We start from the raw sequence: 21,183 nt of genomic DNA, 5'->3' as shown, positions 1-21,183 counted from the left end.
GACCCAACTATCCATGTACTCATAGGGGTACACACCCTTCCTCATAAGCAGGGGTCTAGTCTCGGCGTCTGTGTATCGATCGGTGATAGGGAAGGTATTGTTGGCCTTGACCAGACTGTCGAGTGACGACAGGAGGAACTGAAACGAGTCAATGAACCTAGGTCCGTTTAAGCTGAAGGAGATGTATCTCTCCATGTTGTTGGGGATGCACGTTATATTACCATCGATTTTCGCGATGGCCTGCATGATCAAGTGTGAGTCGTACCCTCTCAAGTTGTGAAAGACAACGGGGATGTTTATTGTCTTAGGGTTGATTTTAAGCTTGAGGTTGCACGCGTTGTGAGCGGCGCCTCTATACTTACCAGTTATGTGGCAGTGATCTCTCACCGAATCACCGTTAAGTGGTGAGTCACACACGTGACATTTAGTGCTACTAGCGTGAGCTAGCCTGTCGACTCGGGTCATACGCATGGGAGCGATTTTATACAATGCATTCCTAATAATTTTTTCTTCCTCCTGCAAACACTTTAGAAACCTTTCAGCCGCGTCAGGGCCCCTATATACTACCGGAGCTTTCGTTTCCCCGTCACAACGGACGACAATGTATCCAAACGAACAGGCTTTATGCTCTTGTGTTTTGTGGGTGAAGGGAGCCTCGACGGCGGCATCACTGGTGGAATCCCCACCCACAACTAAGGCTTCGAAGTCGGCGTATATGATATAAGGCACAGACATTTGGTTCTTGTGGTTACTGAATTTTAGGATTTTGTTATCTTCCTTAGGCATGTCGACTCGTATAGCCGTCTGCCCCACACCTTGGCAATCCTCCCGGTGGGATTCTAATAAATCAGCTCGACTGAAACCGTGTAGGCATCGTACACAAAAGTGTTTTTCCCCATCGTGTTTCGACTGGTCGTGCAACAACCGGCTGAGATGTTTTATCCACGTGTAGTGATACTTTTCACCTCGTTGGATCATGAATATATTGATAACTTGGCGATCCTTCACCGGGCTGACCCTGTGTACTATTGTTGTGTTACCTTCGTGCCCAAAGACATTTATAGCCAGATTATTCTGTTTTTCTACTTTAGTGATCTGGGATATGGGGGTGGGTTCATCTATACCATCCCAGTTGAGCCCATCGTCTTGGGGATAGCTAGAAAGCCTATCTGAATGAGTGCCAGCTGGAAATAAGGCTGACCTGATAGCTAACCTCAGGCAATCGTTTCCTCTATTCTTAACGTTTACTATGGCATGTTTGTTCCTATAGTAGGGAGGCAAGGCTAGGTATGACCCGCCTCTGAACGGCACGTAGTTAGCTATGTCTAGATAGACATTATCGATTTTATCTACAGCCCACCCGGACCCCAAGTGTGTGTAGCGTTCTAGGTATTCTCGTATCTGCTGAAAACTGGTATCGATTGATGTATCAATGGTCTCTGTATGTGTGGCGACCTCTTGTTGACCTCGGAAGTAAGGCTGAACATACTCAGTGGTACTCCCAACCTGCTTATCGAGCGACATTTTCACTGTGATCTGAAACTTGATACTTCCTAGGTTATTTAGTTCCTGGTTGACCTTATCAGCTATCAGAGGCTTGATATCTGTAATGTCTATGTTTCTATCAACGTGCATGCGCCAACCTCTCAAATAGTTGCCTACAGCGCGCTCAGTGCGCACGAACTGTAGGTCAATAGCTCTATTCTGTCGTAATAATTCTACAAGCTGTGGTTTTCTCATACGGGAATACCCGCCTAAACCCAAATCGTGTGCCTCGGCTTTCAGTTGTTTTACAGTGGGAGGTTTTGCTACGGGGGCATGTGATAACAATGCGGTTAACCCGGCTCTCCCCAGGTTTGAATAACCCGTGTATCCAAGCTGTTTTGCTTGAGCTTTTAATTGTGTTACCGTAGGAGGGGCTTCTAAACCTAGTAATCTCAACAATGCTGACTTCCGCATTCGAGAATACCCGATCACACCTCTCTGTTTTGCGACCCGCTTCAGCTCGCGTACAGTAGCCATAGTGTTTACACCTAAGAGAACCAATGTCTAATTGGTTCACAGTAAAGGGAGGTAACCCTTAAGTGGCTGTTTCATGCACTGGAGTCTATCTTGAGCAGTCGCCTACGTTCTTTTATGTAGCCTTTTTTATTCTCGTAGATGAGTTGATGTCTGACTACGTTCGCTCCGTGAGCTTTACATAGACAGTAGTGTCCTTTAACCCCGATACCACACACAGAACACGTGTAGTTAGGACTTCCCATATGGAAACAACAGAACCCCTGATTCCTGCATTTCCTACCACAGGCCTCGGTCTTCCCCATAAGTATGTATTCGCATCGGTATGGAGCGGGTCTCATGTTTACTTATATAGGTATTTTAATTTAATTGCTTAGCAACCAACGCAGTAGCTGCTATACCCAACACTATGAAGACCAGTTCACGATTCATTTGTCCCTTGGATGGTGTGTAGTACTGAGCGAGTGTGGGTTTATTGAGCGGTTCCAATTGTTTACCAGTTAGTAGGTAGTATTCTTTCATTGCTTCATCGACATCGTTTAATGTTTGAAGGGCATGGTTTTCACGCTGGAGTTGTTCGTTAATAAAATCGATCCTCTGGAGACGTCTTTTAGCGTACTCGGCCTGTGCTCTTTGTAATTTCTCAGTAGCGAGATCGTGCCGCTTCCTTTCTTCCTGTATTGCGTGATCATCTCGTAGTTTCGAGAAGAGGAAATTACTCCCGGAAAATGCCAGGGCATTCACTAACGCCCCACCGACCATCATAGCTATCGTGGCCATCCTATGTTTATTTCATTATATTATCAGGTATTATTCCTTGTTTTACTAGGATGTTTTTTGTGGCCATCGCCATACCAAGGTTCATTATGAGCATACCCATATCCTGCAGGTTGAAATCTAGCTTGATAGTTGGTTGTTTAAGCATCATTTTAGTCAACCGAGCGTACCCTACTGCTAGACTGGCGACCACTGTGGCGTGGTATGCGTCGTTGACGAACGTTTTCCCCTCAGACATTATGTATATGATATAAAATATTAAAATTATAACATGATATGCGGGTCGACAGTGGGGCCTGCCGGCGGCCAGCAGTTACGCCTACAGCCAACAACAGTCGGGTTGGGTTGGTCACTTTATGTTGGTTACACCACTGTTTTTTACCGGCAGCTACTCTCTTAGGATTCTTCTGCCTGGTTACTGTTGGGGGCACCCCCACTGAAGGGGTTTCCACCGTCACCTCGGGAGGGGTCTCCACCGTCACCTCGGGAGGGGTTTCCCTCACTGGGGTTTCCTGTGCAGCATCCATCTATACTATTATTATTATTCTTTCTCTCAAATTGACAATGTTTTGCCGTGATAATCGCCGCCGTCACTGGAGCCAACAACATACCATATTTGTGGTACAGCCCGCAGCTGATAGAACTCACGGCGTGTTCGATAAAAGGGTCTTTATCTAGGTCCTCCCACAGGTAAAGTCGGCGCTCTGGTGGAATGGGAAGGAAGTGTGATACAATACCGGTGTATATCTGGGTCATAGCCGATCCTATTGTCTTTGTCATTTCTGCTCCAAGCCGGGACTCGTATCTAGCGTACAGCTTATCGATTTCTTCGGCTGACATTTTGTGAATTTTATCCGGAGTGTAGTCTCCAAAGTAATGTTTGGCTTTGCCGCCAACAGCCAACGCCACCAGTTTCTCTCGCTTGGGGGAATCCCCCACACCCCCAGTGGGGGTGCCCCCAGGTACCAACTGTTCGAGTAATTCCTCACACTCCATCTTATAATATAACAAGTAAGATTTAGTTTTAACTATATAATACCCGATGCAGACAAAACACAGAGAAATGAAGGTTAAGTTGCACACGACAAACACTTCAAATATCATAGCTATATACTTAGCTTTGCTTAGCTTTAGCTTAGCTTTGCTTAGCTTTACTTAGCTTTGCTAAGCTTTGCTTAGCTTTGCTTAGCTTTAACATACTATATATGCTACTGGTTGGTCGGTCTTGAGCACGAGCTTAGCGTGTTTAGTTTCAGCGAGCTGTTTCTTCACCCGTTCCCGTTCTAATTTACTCATCACATCGTTCTCTCTCAAACACTCCTCGAACGAATCCCTGTCCTTGCAGTGAAATAAGGCCACCCATCGCGTCTGCTCCCTGAGGTCTTTCAACACCGAGTTGAACTTCTGCGTTAGCACCCAGACGCTGTGATTTGCATGCCGGCCGGAGAAGGCCAGGTACGATAGCATGTCTCTCTTTTTTGTTATCTCGCGATTAGCGCTGCAGTCGTCCAGTATGAACAGCGTCGGTTCCCCTTTAAATTTCTCGTGAAGAGCTTTCAACCAGTCCTTCAGGCGTGTTCCAGGGTCGATTTTGTGTACGTCCGGGTCTGTCATCACCCAAGGTCGCGCGTACATTTTATTCATGCTCAGAGTAGGGCACATGATAACGATGTTATCGAACACATCCTTGTAGTAACCCTCCAACATATCCAACACGAAAACGGTCTTCCCACAGCCAGTCTGCCCGCACACTATGGCGCAGTGTGGGTCAGTGGGCAGTTGGGGGTACCCCCGGGGGGTGTGGGGCAGTGGGGACTGTTTATTGTTGGGGGGTGTGGGGGGGTACCCCCCATCAGTAGATGGCTTGCACGAATCTCCCATTGTCTATATTAAGTTGCGCGTCCATAATAACGTACAGATATAATTTCAACTTACCAGCGGGTTGAGCCTTCTTAGTAATCTGGATGGTTATCCCTTCGCTGCCGTTATCTATACGGCGCCCGCTACCGTGCAGTTTATCATCATCCGTGGATCGCATGTCCAACCATAGGGCGTACTTGGTGGTCAGGTATTCACCGATCTGCACGGAGCCGAGGTCCAGGTCCTTTGTTATGTAGTCCCCCACTGGTAGCTTTTTTATCTCATCCCACTGCTGGTGTGGTCTCATACCATGACTGAACAGCTGGTTTGGCACGCCCTCGATGGTCACTTCCACCTTTTCAATCTCGGGGTTGAAAAACTTCTCGCTGTCCCTCCGGAATGGCTCGTAATCCTCCACGGGGACGACCAGGATACCTTTCATCGATCGCGCCGGCACGTTCAGGTTGATATTCCACACAGTGTCGCTCTTATCTCGCACGACTGATCTATGCCTCAGTACGCGATCGTACAGGATAGCCATCTTCCCAGAGTACTGGCTTCGAACCTGCCTGGCCAGCTCCGGGCTAGTGACCATGTCGAACTCCAGAGAGATGTTGTCTATGGTATAACTGGCCTCATCACCGTTCGGCGTACGCACTACTTTGCTATAGTCGTTAAACGTGAGCTCGTATTCGAGCCTATCACCCAGCGCGGCCTGGTAAAACGGCGCGTGTCCCGTGAGCAACTCGAAGTCGAGCGGCACGCAGAATCGATTCCCGTATGCTCGAGCGATGGCCTTTTCACCGTCCGATAGCTTGTCTTGCTGGTCTTGCGTGAAGGCATACCCTATGCGCGCCCGGGTTGATTTGCTGATACCCTGGTACACATCATTGACTCGTTCTCCCTCGCTTTTCCAGAGATCCCTGTAGCAGTGAAACACGTCGCTGTCGTCGATGCTCAGCACCTCCTTACCGCTGATCTTGACGGTCGTTTTCTTGATGATAGCTCGACCCACGTTACGCACTAGCTCACGTTTGTCGTTGTCGGAGGTCAACGTGATATTGAACGCCAGTCGAACAGTGCCTGGTACAATGAGGTCATTCTCACCAAGGTTTGGAAATCTAACCAGCAGAGTTTGATTCTGGTCTATCTTGCTGGGATTGTTGGTGATGGTCACCGACTGGCGCACGGCTCTGGCGCCTAATGGCTCTCTCAATCTTCTGAAAGGATCTAATTTTCTGCCGTACATTGTTATATAAGGGAAATATATTTTTAATACTAATGGATGAAGACATACCTATGAATGATATGTGGGACGATAGTGCCCAGGCATTCAATGATGACCAGGAGACCTCATTCAGTACTGGTCTACAGCCGGCTGTCGACGAACTCATTAAGGGCGCCGTCGACGATTATTACAACGCAGTTGAAAATAGATACAACATCAAGAAGCCGGGAAGGGACTATGACAGGTTTACCCTCATCAATGGCACACTGCATTTGAAGGCTCACCCGGATGCCGATCTCGTGACAAAACGCAAGAGAGAACCGCTTGCTTTATCAACACTGAGCAGTCGATATGGGATTGACTTTGTCAGCAAGAAACTAGGCTTCGGAGATTACGGTGGTGAGATACCTAAGCTTCCTCCGAAGTTAGTTCAAGGTCTGGAAGGCATCAGGGACGCCCCATCGGATCAAAACATGACTTATGATATTAAAAAGGTGTTGGCCGACTACGAGAACAAGCCCTTCCCGGGTCTCGAAATTACCTTTCGGGAACTGCGGGGGTTGGACCTGTTGATGCAAACCATTCGTGGTCAGCTCTGGAAAAGCACGGCCAAAATGAGTGAGATAGACGACCACATCGCCTATGAAAGGAAAAAACTCGGTGAAACTGAGGACGAGTCTATGAAAGCCACCATCGAGGAACGAATACGTAATTTGGAAGATGAAAGGCAGACCTGGTTGGAGACAGCGTCCGGCTACAAAGAAAAGCTTAGATCCCAGGTCAGCCGTGTGCGGGAAACAATCAATCAAGTCCTCCACCGAGACACCACGTTAGCAGACAGGATTCGGATATTGTTCCGGGAGCAAGGGATCACCATCGCCAGCATTCTGACTGCATTGGGTTTCATTATATCAACCCTGGTGGTGTCACTGGTGGGGGGAACCCCCACACCCCCCACACCTGGCGGCGGGGGAACTCCAAGTGGCGGTGGGGGTGTTAAAGACTGGATAAAAAAACTCGGGGAAGGCCTAGCTAAACTGGCTGGTAAAGCCGCCGAAGCCCTTCCCGGCATCCTGGGTAGCATCGTCTCGTGGTTGTTGGGCGCTCTGGCTAAAACTGCCATGTGGCTCAGTCAAAACATGTGGGCAGCCATCGTCGCCGTGGCGGGTCTGGTGTACGTAGCGGCTAAGAAATCTTTAACCAAATAAGTCCCAAAGTTACCCCACCAACCACCAGGGCCGTTTTATTATCAATATGCTGCTGATAGGGGGGTACCCCCACATGCATATGGGGGTGTGTGGGGGACACATGAACTTTAGGCTCCGGGGGTGACGTCACTATACCAGTTTCACGTGGTGGGATATAGGTGGTGTTAATATCGGGGTTGATACCCAACTTTTGATCCTTCGTGGCTATGACTATTTTGTTGTTATAACCCACCACTTTTTTTACTCTCAGTTGCATATCACTCGGAGCCATGTACAACCCCACGCCGAACACATAATTGACTTTCGATCTGGCATATTCTAACACGTTTTGGTAACGGTCGATGGCCCGCGGGAGATCAACTGGAGAATTGATAGCATCCTCAACGTTGGCAACGAACTGTGTCTGAGCGTCGTAAGCAGTTCCCTTACCGATGATGTTGGAACGCGTCATCGACTGCGCACCCAACAGCGCCCACACGTACGTTCGAATCGAGTCGTTCAACCTGACTACCCCGGCATGAGTAAACCCTTTCGACGTGTCCAGCATGAACATTTTCCACCCGTCTGCGGTTGACTGCTCCACTTTCTGGATTGTGAAACCAACACCACCTTTTTTAAAGTCCATACGATAATCCCTCCATTCATTACTCAACAAAGCAAAGTCCTGCCTAAGTATACCTAGTGTCAGTAAATCATCACTGGCATCTTTCACTGGTTTTGGTCCAGATTTGTTAGGTTTAGGAACAAGATCAGCTAATGCATGGGAAAAACGTTCCGTACTAAACATTTTTCGTTGCATAAATTTTATTAGTATATGTTTGTCAAATGCTTTTGGTGAGAGCCCATGAGCGTAAGGAATACCCAACCCGTGGTTCAGCCCCGGCAAACGCCAATCCGTCTTCGGGTTTATTTCGAATTCGTTGCAAATACGTTCGTAGGCCCGTCTATTGTACGGGTTGTTTGTTGCGTCCCACGCTTTGTCCTGTGGGAGGGGGGCGCTGATCTCTTTAAGGATACGTCTGACCTGGTAGTACACGTGGAACTTGAACACAGACTGACTCAGCGGCCCACGCCGAGTGTCGGTCAATGTCACACCACACCCCGTTGTAGCGCACCACACGGCAAAGTTGAATTGGTTCTGCCAGAACTGCATAGGGTTGTTGAACCAAGCGTGGACTGCCTTGACGTTAGTCACCGAAAGCTTATACTTATCAGGCATATCTATAAACTTGGCATTGAAATACAACCCAGGAGCAACCACGATCTTCATAGTGGAGAAATCTACGTCCAGTTTAGGGTAAAACACACCAGGGGAATACATTTTAAAACTATTATATAATGAGCATATATACCCTAACATGTACATAACACTTCCAGGAATAACGAGCGGTGAGGCCGTTCAGCTGACGCACGCGATCGATAACACGTCAGGTCAACTCGAAGTCGCACTCTGCGATATCACCTACCTACCGCAATGGACTAACATCAATATCAGCAACAATAAGCTGTTCGTCAGTGGAACTCGCAGCCAAGATAACTGACGGCTACTACAGCGTGTGCTCTCTAAACGACGAGGTCTTCAAACCCCTGGGAGCCGAACTCAAGATGAACGACTCAAACGGCACAGTGGTGTTAATCAACAACGGAAGAACCTCCTTGAGGCTCGGTCGACCATTAGCGAGGATACTCGGTATGTCTCCTGACGAGATAAAACCAACAACAACCGTCACAGGCACGAAGGTACCCGACCTAGTACCGTACCGAGAGCTGTACATTCATCTCGGTCAGGTGAGCACAACGTACAACATTCAAGGAGGTCACCCTTCCACTATACTGAGAGCAGTGCCGGTGAAAACTGAGAAATACAACGACGGTAGAACTGAGTCGTTTTCACCACGGCAGTATAAGAGATTAACCCAGGGCAACATACCTGAGCTGACAATATCGGTGTTAGATATAAATCATAATCCTGTAAATATAGGATACCTCAGCTTAACGCTTCATGTAAAATGACCAGCGCACAAGGGCCTGGAGTGAAAAAATGCGTCAATATCGGGATCTCTGACCTCGGAGACACACGTGGTTTCGACGCTCCCGGAGTAGATGGTAAATCGTACGCCTTGCAACTGAAAAACAACATTTACAAACGCGTTGAAATCCCCTCCGGTGGAACCCTAAGTGATATAGTAGATACCACAAGAGCAACAGTCAACACTAAGTACGCCCTTGTCAACACCGGTAATAATAATTGGATAATATACCCATCGTTCGTGGGTAAACTGTTCGACTTAGACGATGTTGAGGGCACTACCGTCGCCCGAAACAAACCATATATGCTCGTCTTCACCGAAGATGACAAGTGGGTGTTGTTACCCGATAACGACTGGTTTCTCAATATTAGACTCGTCTCCCCTTACGTGTTTACTGATAACAAAGACAACCACCTAAACAAAGTCGTGAACAATGGAACCCTGCTCGTGGCTTACGTCCCAACTCAGAGACGTAGCGTAGTCGTCAGCCCCGTCAACACTATAGCAGCCCACATGCTATCGAGTAAACCGGCCATACAAAACGTGAAATTGCAGTTGGTGTCTGAATTCGAAGGCGTGGTCACTATACTAGAGAGTCTACCGGCAAACTCAACACTGATCATCAAAGTCTACCTAGGGGAACCATCGGGGAATGATGTCGAGATCGTGAAGGGGATCAAACTCGGGTGGGGCAAACAACATCAGTATCAAGTTTGCAATGTTTACGTGCGGGTGGGTTCCAACTCCAACACCAGTCTGCAGGGGGTCAACGTGATCGTGGAAAACAAGATATCACTAACCAATATCTTCCTGCCTGCCAACATACACTTCATGGGTATGAAGTTCACCCCTGAACTATTATCAAAAAACCAGTTGGAAATTATATCGTAAATAGTATAACAATGACCAGTCATCGTCCCAACACTACGCTTAACGACCTAGGAGATACGGAGGGATTCGATCAGCCTGGTGAGGAAGACGCCTTATATATCCTGCACTTCAAAGACAACGTGTACAGACGGGTGTCGTTATCAGATTTTAAAGAGCCCAAATGGCTGCTCAACTTAACACCCACCTCACCTTATATCATATTAAACGAAAATATGTTTGTCTCTAAGATTAGGAACAACGGTATCTGGGTCGGGGATTTCATTCCGGAGGTAGTAATATCCATAAGAACGAACAGAAAAAATAGGTTAAGGTCTGTATTAAAAAATAAATTAACATTTAGCAATAATCCTTATGGTAAAGATCTTGTTGATAGAATATACTCCTCTTTCACACTCATCATAGAAGTCTTCTTTACGTCTTTATTCAATGAAAACACCTCAAGAGTACACCAAATTTTACCCGGGGTGTCAATACGCTGGCATGCCATACACGCAAACAAATATTGTCGTATTGTTATACAACGGGATACCCCCACGGGTCCTATAAACCACTTAATAAGCCTCCGTAAGGTTTTTATTACAACAGAAAAGTCTATTAGCCTCTTACCTATTACCATAACTGATGGTCTAGAACTTGTAGACTTCAAATTCATTGATAGACTTTTAACTGAAACCCAATTAAAATATCTTTCATAATATATATTATAGGATGGGTCTGTACCCAGTCGTAGAGGAAGTAGTGAAGACGCTGGAAACCGTAGATGGGTTCCGCTTGAGGCAGTTATGTGATGTGAAACGTCAGCTAGAACAAGACCGTGACACGCGGAAAGCACTATGTAAGAAGTACAATAGAGCTTTCAATATCGTGGACGGGGCTGACACTACCCTTATGGCAACCAGCATGGGACTAGGGGCGGCAGGTGTTGGGTTGTTGGCTACCATCGTGGCTGCACCTATAGTGCTAGGTATTGAAATAACGGCTGGGGTGGCAGGGTTGGCAGGGTTGGCGCTTAAGTTAGTATCACGCAGACTGCATCGTAAGGCATTGAAACACGACGAGATCAGGGTTCTGGCCGAAGCAAAGCTGAACACAGTGAGTGAGCGTATTTCCACGGCACTCTCTGACAGTAAGATCTCAGAAGAGGAGTTTCGTTCAATCCTCTCTGAACTAAAAAAATATAACGGAATGAAACAAGATATTCGGTCCAAGTCTCGTAAGTCTGCTATCAGCGAGGACAAGAAAAAAAAGTACATAGAACAGGGGATACAAAAAGCCCAGCAAGCCTTTATTATGAACACCAAAGAGATCGTAGGCGGTTCACGTTAAACTGTTTCATCGATATAAACGTGTATTGATCGTACCGTACGGCACAGTGTTACCTCCAACACACGTTAAGTAGTAGGGGTAATAGTAGCAAGAGCTAAGGGCCCAACCAAAGCCTTATTTAGTAAATAAGGCTTTGTAGAGACTTTTCTTGAAAGTGGTCCAGAACTGTCATTGTATATACTACTTGATGGTATTACACTTGTGTAATGAAATATACATAGTGATGTCAAAACTGTGAATCATTAAGACATCTGACATGTGACGGTATTACACTTGTGTAATGAAATATACATTGTGATGCCAAAACTGTGAATCATTAAGACATCTGACATGTGACGGTATTACACTTGTGTAATGAAATATACATAGTGATGTCAAAACTGTGAATCATTCTGACATCTCGCATCTGACGGCATTACACTTGTGTAATGAAATATACATAGTGATGTCAAAACTGTGAATCATTCTGACATCTCGCATCTGACGGCATTACACTTGTGTAATATTGTCTTAAGAAATATTACACTGCAGTATCTTCCATGGGCAAGTAATGGTAATGAAATACAATATACAGCTATGTTTCTTGATCTCTTCTCAGGGAAGACAAGCCTTATTGAAGCCCTGACAGGTGACAGAAAGCTGGAACCCAGAGACCAGCTGTTTGCCACACTAGATGTGACAGCCCATGCAGGAACTCTACCCAACATGATGTCTGTCCTCTTCATTGACACAGTTGGCTTCATAGCAGATATTCCTGTCATGCTCATGGAAGCGTTTGCTGCAACACTGGAGGATGCAGTTCTGGCTGTAAGTAAAAACAGCTCTAAAATTTGTGTTCATTCCTTTGCGCAATTACACTCAGGCCTGAAGGTCTGTGTGTTGGCAAATGTATTGTAATCATGATTTTATTGCAATATATTGAAGGCATCAGTGTTTAACAGTGAGTGACATTTATGGTAGAGCATATTGTCTACATACCAAAGCCTTAAAACTTTTATGGTTGTGGTAAAAGAAATTTTGAATTATGATTTGATTTTGAGGAATTATATTTACATTTTTATCAAATTTATTGTATGTAAACTTCAATGTGAATAAAAAGTCTGTAAAGTTTTACTTAATACATCAAGATAATCACAAAACTTCATATATTTATATTACCCAGTACTACATATATGAAAGGTGTATTGTGATATACCAATATACAGGTAATACTGTGCAGTCTTAGAGGCTCAGACATTGGTGAAATGATTGGTGAAAATTTTACCTCAACAGTGGGGATCACTAGTAGGTTGCCATAGCCATATCCAAATGACTAGTATAAACAATGGGGGTTTGTGGCTAGGTCTTATCAATAACATTGATCTAGACCCCTTTCAAGAAAACCTCAAAACAAAAAGACACAACCTGTCTCTTTTCACACAAGCCCACAGTGAGCAGCTGACTGTGCTGTGGGCTGGCCTATTCACTAGACTAAACAAATGTCTAAATGTGAATCGAACAATACTGTCTGGCTGAGAGCTGGGTCACATAGTGCGCAAGCTGAACTCAGTAATCATGTGCTATATTCAGAGTAACTATATCGATTATGGGTTCAGTGTTGTGTTCATGTCTTATGTAGTCGTTTAGGTAGCTGGATACACATGTATGTAAACTATCAACAATGAATTCAGTCATAAAAAAACATCTTCATTAATAACATAGTCAACTGATAGATGCCGTGCTCTAATTCTTTGAGTTTGTTAATAATTAGAGGCTCGACATTAGTCAAAGATATATTTTCAACACACCATAAATCCATTATAAGAGAGAATAAATCTCTAATAGCGTAAACTACTCTCTATAATAAGATGTTGGCTGCTCACTGTGGACTTGTGTGAAGGGAGACGGGTTGTGTCTTTTTGTTTTGAAGTTTTTTGAAAGGGGATCCAGATCTATGTTATTGATAAGTATAAGGCTTATATTTGACCTGGCCCAAAACTCCCATTGTTTATACTACTCAAATGAGATAACACTTGTCACTTGTACTGACATGGTCCTGCTGATGTGTGACATGTACTATTCCAGGTTGTGGTTCTGCTTGTGTGTGGAATGTACTGTTTCATTACATGGTTCTGCTTGTGTATGGAATGTACTCTCCAGGATGTGGTTGTGCCTGTGTGTGACATGTACTGTTCCAGGACCTGGCTCTGCTTGTGTGTGGCATGTACTGTTCCAGGATGTGGTTGTCCCTGTGTGTGACATGTACTATTCCAGGACCTGGCTCTTCCTGTATGTGACATATACTGGTCCAGGACCTGGTTCTGCTTCTGTGTGGCATGTAATGTTCCAGGATGTTGTTCTCTCTATTATTATTGTATTATTCCATGACATGGTTCTGCTTGTGTGTGACATGTAGTGTTCCAGGATGTGGTTCTGCTTGTGTGTGACATAAACTGTTCCAGGATCTGGTTCTGCATCTGTGTGACATGTACTGTTGCAGGATGTGGTTCTGCTTGTGTATGACATGTACTGTTCCAGGACCTGGTTGTGCCTGTGTGTGTGACATGTATTGTTCCAGGATGTTGTTCTCTCTGTGTGTGACATGTATTATTCCACGACATGGTTCTGCTTGTGTGTGACATGTACTGTTCCAGGATGTGGTTCAGCCTAACCCTATTCCAGGTTGTGGTTCTGCTTGTGTGTGGCAGGTACTGTTCTAGGACCTGGTTGTGCCTGTGTGTGACATGTACTGTTCCAGGATGTGGTTCTGCCTGTGTGTGACATGTACTGTTCCAGGACCTGGTTGTGCCTGTGTGTGTGACATGTACTGTTCCAGGATGTGGTTCTGCCTTTGTGTGACATGTACTGTTCTAGGACCTGGTTGTGCCTTTGTGTGACATGTACTGTTCCAGGATGTGGTTCTGCCTTTGTGTGACATGTACTGTTCCAGGACGTGGTTGTGCCTGTGTGTGTGACATGTAGTGTTCCAGGATGTGGTGCTGCCTGTGTATGACATGTACTGTTTCAAGACCTGGTTCTGCCTGTGTGTGACATGTACTGTTCCAGGATGTGGTTCTGCCTTTGTGTGACATGTACTGTTCCAGGACCTGGTTGTGCCTGTGTGTGTGACATGTACTGTTCCAGGATGTTGTTCTCTCTGTGTGTGCCATGTATTATTCCACAATGTGGTTCTGCTTGTGTGTGACATGTACTGTTCCAGGATGTGGTTCTGCTTGTGTGTGACATGTACTGTTCAAGGACCTGGTTGTGCCTGTGTGTGTGACATGTACTGTTCCAGGATGTTGTTCTCTGTGTGTGACATGTATTGTTCCACAACGTGGTTCTGCTTGTGTGTGACATGTACTGTTCCAGGATGTGGTTCTGCTTGTGTGTGACATGTATTGTTCCAGGACCTGGTTGTGCCTGTGTATGTGACATGTACTGTTCCAGGACCTGGTTGTGCCTCTGTGTGGCATGTACTGTTCCAGGATCTGGTTGTGTATCTGTGTGTGACATGCACTGTTTCAGGACCTGGTTCTGCCTCTGTGTGACATGTACTGTTCCAGGATGTGGTTCTGCCTGTGTGTGACATGTACTGTTCCAGGACCTGGTTGTGCTTGTGGGTGACATGTACTGTTCCAGGACGTGGTTCTGTATGTGTGGCCTGTACTGTTCCAGGACCTGGTTCTACATGTGTGCGACATGAGTCATCCAGACTGTTGGAGACAGAGGGAGATGTTTGTGTCTGTGTGTGACATGTACTGTTCCAGAATGTGGTTCTGCCTGTGTGTGACATGTATTGTTCCACGACATGGTTCTGCTTGTTTGTGACATGTACTGTTCCAGGACCTGGTTGTGCATGTGTGGCCTGTACTGTTCCAGGACCTGGTTCTACATGTGTGCGACATGAGTCATCCAGACTGTTGGAGACAGAGGGACACAGTTCTTAAAGCACTACGACCCATGCTGTTGGATCATCAAATAGAATCAATCATCGAAGTGTGGAACAAAGTGGACATTGCCTGTGATAACAGGTTTGTTGCATGACATTGCTTGGGTTCAGGAAGACGTGTATCTGAGTGTTCATGGACAGATGTGCATGTTAAAGGTTACATATACTCTAATAGGGTACAAACGCAAAATCACTTGCTGACATTGTTATAAATGAAACCCCATCATTAAAAATGCTCATTTCGATCTTTAATTACCTTAAATCGACCTTTTTGTCAACAGTGCACAATTCTCAGCCGCAAACAAAATTTCAACCAATCAGAGCGGTGCGTCTCCGTGACGTAATAGTGGGTATAGAAATGGGGGCCTGTGCACTATTCATCTACATTTCAGGGGTTGAACTATTTCGTTTACAGGTTTGTACAAACCTGAAATTGGGAAACCTGTTGAGAAAAATGAAAGCTATATGTTCTCACAGTCTGCTATCATTTAGTTTTGTCTCCTGCTTTGCCTAGTTTTTGAGTTACAACCCTTGTTTTCATAGACGATTCTGTCAAAATCACTTGGTGTTGCTAGGTTGTAATCCGTGTTAGGTGGTATAAACCTACACGTTATTTGTCATCAGTCACTTGATGTTCAGTTAATGAATTTATAGCAGGTATAATTAGTGGTAACGCCACTTAGATTACCCGACAAAGGTCCCCATTTGGCATTTCTTTTGTCTGGATCGATCAGAGGATTAACCGATAACACGCTGATTGATTAATTAGTTTTATGGGGATTTAAATGGGGGATTTGTCAAAAGGTAGTGTTTATGTATGTACATTTATTAATGTTTACTGAATACACTCTGTCGTGTCTGTGTCTATGTAAAACAACGCCCTTCTTTCAAAGGATTAACCGCCAATACATTGATTGATTTCTCATTATTAACTAAATAACTTTTTAAAAAGAATGACGCACATTATGCAATTAGTTGTCAGGTGTGCTATCTTGGGTAACCAATGAAAGTATACAGCAATGTGAAAAACGTGAAACGATACATCACGTTTTCATATATTAGACTGTTAAAAGACACATCACTTGGAAAATCTGCAAATGAATTATATATCACATGTTTTTTGTGGATATTGATGGATACATTCCTCGAACAAGGTAATAGCCTGACATTGCTCCTATAACTTTAATTTTAATATTTGCATTTTTGTTTTTAATACGTTGTCATAGCTTTCAACAGAACCATTGTTTTCGTCGTGAAGTGTAATGATGTAGACGACATACACTAGGGCGTGGGTGCGAATTATGATTCATATAGCAAAACTATGAAATGTCTACATATTACATTCCTGTTATACATTCGCAGATCGCTTCTTTTTATTAAGTTTCAAAATGCATACAAGTATGATTATAAATTAATTACGATTATGAGACCAAGTATACAGACGTTTATTGACAAGTGTCTACATACTGGTGAGTGAACGTTACAAACCAAGTAAATTTAGCGAGTGAAGAAATTTATCACGCAGTGTTTTCACTTCGACCCTGACTTCGCTTAGGTTATGTTACAGGTTGTGTCATGCAGACTCCTTTTGGTAATGATTCAAATACATATTTATGTTGTTTTGACTTTCTAACTTGATGAAAACAAACCATACATAATCTTATTAATTCAAATGGATTTGACTTCGCGATTTTCAAAAAGGGCGGCACCCGGGCTTGGGATGAATGCTATTTAAGTTTGTTTTCACCGACTTTCAAAAGGACAATTACTTTCTACTGGTAGTAAAATATGTATTTTATTGATAGACATTAGGATTTTACATGACATTGGTTATAACATAATAATTTCACTCTTGGAAGTGAGGTGGAGGTCAAAATAACATTGCTTGCAACGTAAATGTCACTTCGACCCTCACCTTGCTTCCTTGGAAGAAGTCCTTATGTTAAAAGTTGTGTCATGCAAAATCCTTTTGGCCATGATTCAAATGCATATTTATCTACTAGTAAAATGTAGTTTTGATTGTCTAACTTGATGAGAACAAATCATAATCTCAATAATTCTAACGGACTTTAGCCCGTGACTTCACGATTTTCACCGACTTACAAAATCAAAATTATTTTCTACTGGTAGTAAAATATGTATTTTCTTGATTGACATTAGGATTTTACATGACATTGCTTATAACATAACAATTTCACTCTTGGAATCGGTCAATATAAGGGGTCAATATAATATTACTTACGATAATATTGTCACTTCGACCACAACCTCGTTTCCGAGGAAGAAAGCGTTATAACCATGCAAAATCCTTTTGGTCAGCAATGTGTAGTAAGCAGTCTTGATTTTATAAACTCGATGAAACTCCATCTTTTATCCTGGAAGCGTGGTAGGGGGCGAATATAAGTATATATACCACAGGCTTCCACAAAGCTCACTTCGCACACACTAACAACCAATTTATGCACAAACTACGGAGTCTGGTGGAAATCTGTGCATAGTGACACCATCACCCGACCCCAAGGAACAATTGACAGTAACACAACAATTCGGCATGTCTTTGGTGACGTCGAGAAATCAGCAAAATGACGAGTGTCCTACACATTTTCTATACATTTAACGGGAAACCGTTCCTGTTATGACGTCACTGAAGGGCTCTGACGACAGGGTTACGTAACCTGTATGCGGTTTCGTTTGCGGGCGAGAGAGAAGCAGACAGCTTTTTAGCAACTTTTAAGCGCTTGGTATTAAATAACTACAAGTTTTTTTTAAAAGAAAATGGTGTTTCGTTTATGACTAACCCAAAGTCTTTCATATGCAGTGATAAAAAGAGTACCAAAAAATTGAGTTTAGTGGTCCTTTAAGAATGTATCATGGAATATTGACTTTGTTCAATAAAGCCAAGTGTCATAATACTTTACGGTAGACTGTTAAGTGACTATGACTTCAAAGGAAAATATTTTGCACAACTAATTATTTGGCTCATCAGACTGAAAGTCCACTTTTACCATGGCCTGCCTTGGTTTTGTATAATTTCAAATTTCATTGTTTTAATAATAGTTCATTTATAAAACACAATTTCCATATTGTAGTATTCCTTGGGATTCAGTATACAAGCTCGTCCGTAGGGAGGTCTTATTTAACTCCAGGGAATGGAGTTCACACTATTCACTCTACACATCTCCACCTGCTGGGGAAGTAACTCTGTCTGACACTCTTTCATGCAGGAATTGAGTGAAGCGTCCATACAATATTTAAAACACAACATCTTCCTTCTCATGAAAGAAAACTACTGCACCAGTTGACTTGATAACCAAATACTGAAATGGTTAAAAAAATTGAACTATTACTTCAAACATTTAAGTGATTAACTTTCAAATTTATCAGTCCGTAGGCCCGTGAAGGTCCCAGGATGGAATAGGCCTTCAGCAACCCATAAAAGGCGACTGTGCTTGTCGTAAGAGGCAACTAACGGGATCGATTGGTCAGGCTAGCTGACTTGGTAGACACCTGTCATTGGTTCCCAGTTGCGCAGATCGATGTTCATGTTGTTCATAACTGTATTGTCTGGTCCAGACTCGATTATTTACAGACCGCCGCCATATAGCTGGAATATTGCTGACTGCGGCGTAAAGCTAAACTCACTCACTCACTATCAGTCCGTAACTTGGTAGGGCTTTTCACAAGCTGTGAATAACAGGTCTATCACAGTTCATGGTTTCACCGAACAACCAGTCCTTGTGGTGTAGGGTGATGCCATCACTGTTGAAGGTGTTGAGTTAATGTTTATTTGGTCTTTTCGATCTGCTGTGGTGGGATCAGGAGAAGATAACTAGACTGCTATCAAACTGCATTTTGAATCACTTGGAGGTGGTGGTTTGGTGAAGCGACTCTGCTCAATGTGACCATGATTGTGCCTGTATAGTGACAGTTAGCTCTGGAAGTGGCTTTACATTGACAACGAATAAACTCAATTTTTTGGTACTGCATATGAAAGGCTTCTGGTTAGTCATAAACGGAACAGACCCGTGAAGGTCCTTGGTTAGAATAGACCTTCAGCAGTCCATGCTTGTCATAAAAGGCGACTGTTTGTTGTAAGAGGCAACTAACGGGATTGAGTGGTCAGGCAGCACAGTGACGTCATAGAAGGAACGATTTTCAGTTAGTTGTGTAGAAAATGCGTAGGAAGCTCTTCATTTTGCTGATTTCTCGAAAAGACATCCCGAAATGTTAAGTTGCTGTCAATTGCTCCTTGGGGTTGGGTGATGGTTTCACTATGCACAGATTTTCACCGGACCCATACTTTTTGCGCAAATTGGTTGTTTGTGTGTGCCAAGCGAGTGTTGTAGAAGAATGTGGTATATACTAAATCAGATGGTTCGCTCCATACCACCTTTGAATCAGGGCCAAAAGGATTTTGCTTGACACAACTTGTTACATAACGACTTCTTCCACGGAAGCAAAGTGGGGGTCGAAGTGACATTAACACTGCAAGCAATATTATATTGACCTCCACCTCGCTTCTAAGAGTGAAATTGTTATGGTATAAGCAGTGTCATGCAAAATCCTATTGTCCATCAATAAAATACATATTTTACTACCAGTAGAAAGTAATTTTGTAAGTCGGTGAAAACAAACTTAAATAGCATTCATCCTCGGACAGGGAGCCGCCATTTTTGAAAATCATGAAGTCATGGACTAAAGTCCATTTGAATTAATGAGATTATGGTTTGTTTGCATCAAGTTAGAAAATCAAAACTACTTTCTACTAGTAGTTAAATATGTATGTGAATCATGACCAAAAAGGATTTTGCATGACACAACCTGCAACATAACATAAGCAAGGCTGGGGTCGAAGTGAAAACACTGCGCGATAAAATTCTTCACTTGCTAAATTTACTTGGTTTGTAATGTTCACTCACCAGTATGTAGACGCTTGTCAATATACGTCTTTATCTTTGGTCTCATAATCCTAAGTACTTTATAATCATACTTGTATGCATTTTGAAACTTAATAAAAAGAAGCGATCAGTGAATGTATAACAGGAATGTAATATCTAGACATTTGATAATTTGCCTATATGAATCATAATTCGCACGCACACCCTAGAGTATGTCGTTTCCATCATTACACTTCATGATGAAAACTGATTCTGTTGAAAGCTATGACAACTTAATAAAAACAAAATGCAATTATTATCCCCTCGGCATGTAACGCGGGTGGATATAGCGGGTGGATGTAGTCGATGCCTCATCTGTCCTTCCATCTGTCCATCTGAAATCATCTTGTTTCTGGAGCATAACTCAGAAACTGTTCAATATTTTTAGACCAAACTGGATAGATGTAATAATTAATGGTTGTGCCTTTTGCTATTTACAGATTTGGGGCATTTTTATTTTATTTTATTTTTTTTTCCATGGAACATTTTGGTGTTAGTCTCATGGTGGGGTGGGCTTCGTTTCCAGAGCACAACTCCAAAACAGTTCAATATTTTTCCGCAAAACTTGGTAGATATATCAATCAGAACCTTAATATAAGTGGTGCCTTTCGCTATTTACAGGTTTTTGTGATACGTTGATTTCACGGTTTCCAAGGAAACGTTTCGGACATAGTCTCAAAAGTGAGAGGTGTGTTTCGTTTCCAGAGCAGAACTCAAAAACCATTCAATATTTTTCTGCAAAAGTTGGTAGATATATCAGTCAGAAACTGAAGTGGTGCCTTTTGATATGTACAGGTTTTTGTGAGTTATTATTTTGATGGTTTCCATGGAAATGTTTCGGACTTAATGTCAAAATGGAGCGGTGGGCTTCGTTTCCGGAGCAGAATTAAAAAACCATTCAATATTTTTCTTCAAAACCTGTTACATTCAGTCAGTCAGAACCTAAAGTGGTGCCTTTTGGTACTTACAGCTTTTT

The 21,183-nt window shown here is 43.5% G+C and overlaps 1 protein-coding gene across 2 annotated transcripts in view; it reads left to right on the top strand.

Annotated features, from left to right (window-relative positions):
• LOC137296276 (putative GTP-binding protein 6) overlaps positions 1 to 21,183 on the top strand; it is a 62,946-nt gene that overhangs the window by 23,183 nt on the left and 18,580 nt on the right. For both annotated transcript variants that reach the window (XM_067828030.1, XM_067828029.1), the window contains exons 8-9: positions 11,938 to 12,146; positions 15,201 to 15,352. In XM_067828030.1, coding sequence (XP_067684131.1) covers positions 11,938 to 12,146; positions 15,201 to 15,352 — 361 coding nt within the window. The remainder of the gene's footprint in view (positions 1 to 11,937; positions 12,147 to 15,200; positions 15,353 to 21,183) is intronic.

Source organism: Haliotis asinina, chromosome 9 (assembly GCF_037392515.1).
Source record: "Haliotis asinina isolate JCU_RB_2024 chromosome 9, JCU_Hal_asi_v2, whole genome shotgun sequence".
Classification (NCBI taxonomy): Eukaryota; Metazoa; Mollusca; class Gastropoda; order Lepetellida; family Haliotidae; genus Haliotis; species Haliotis asinina.
This window is presented reverse-complemented; position numbering and strand designations above follow the sequence as displayed.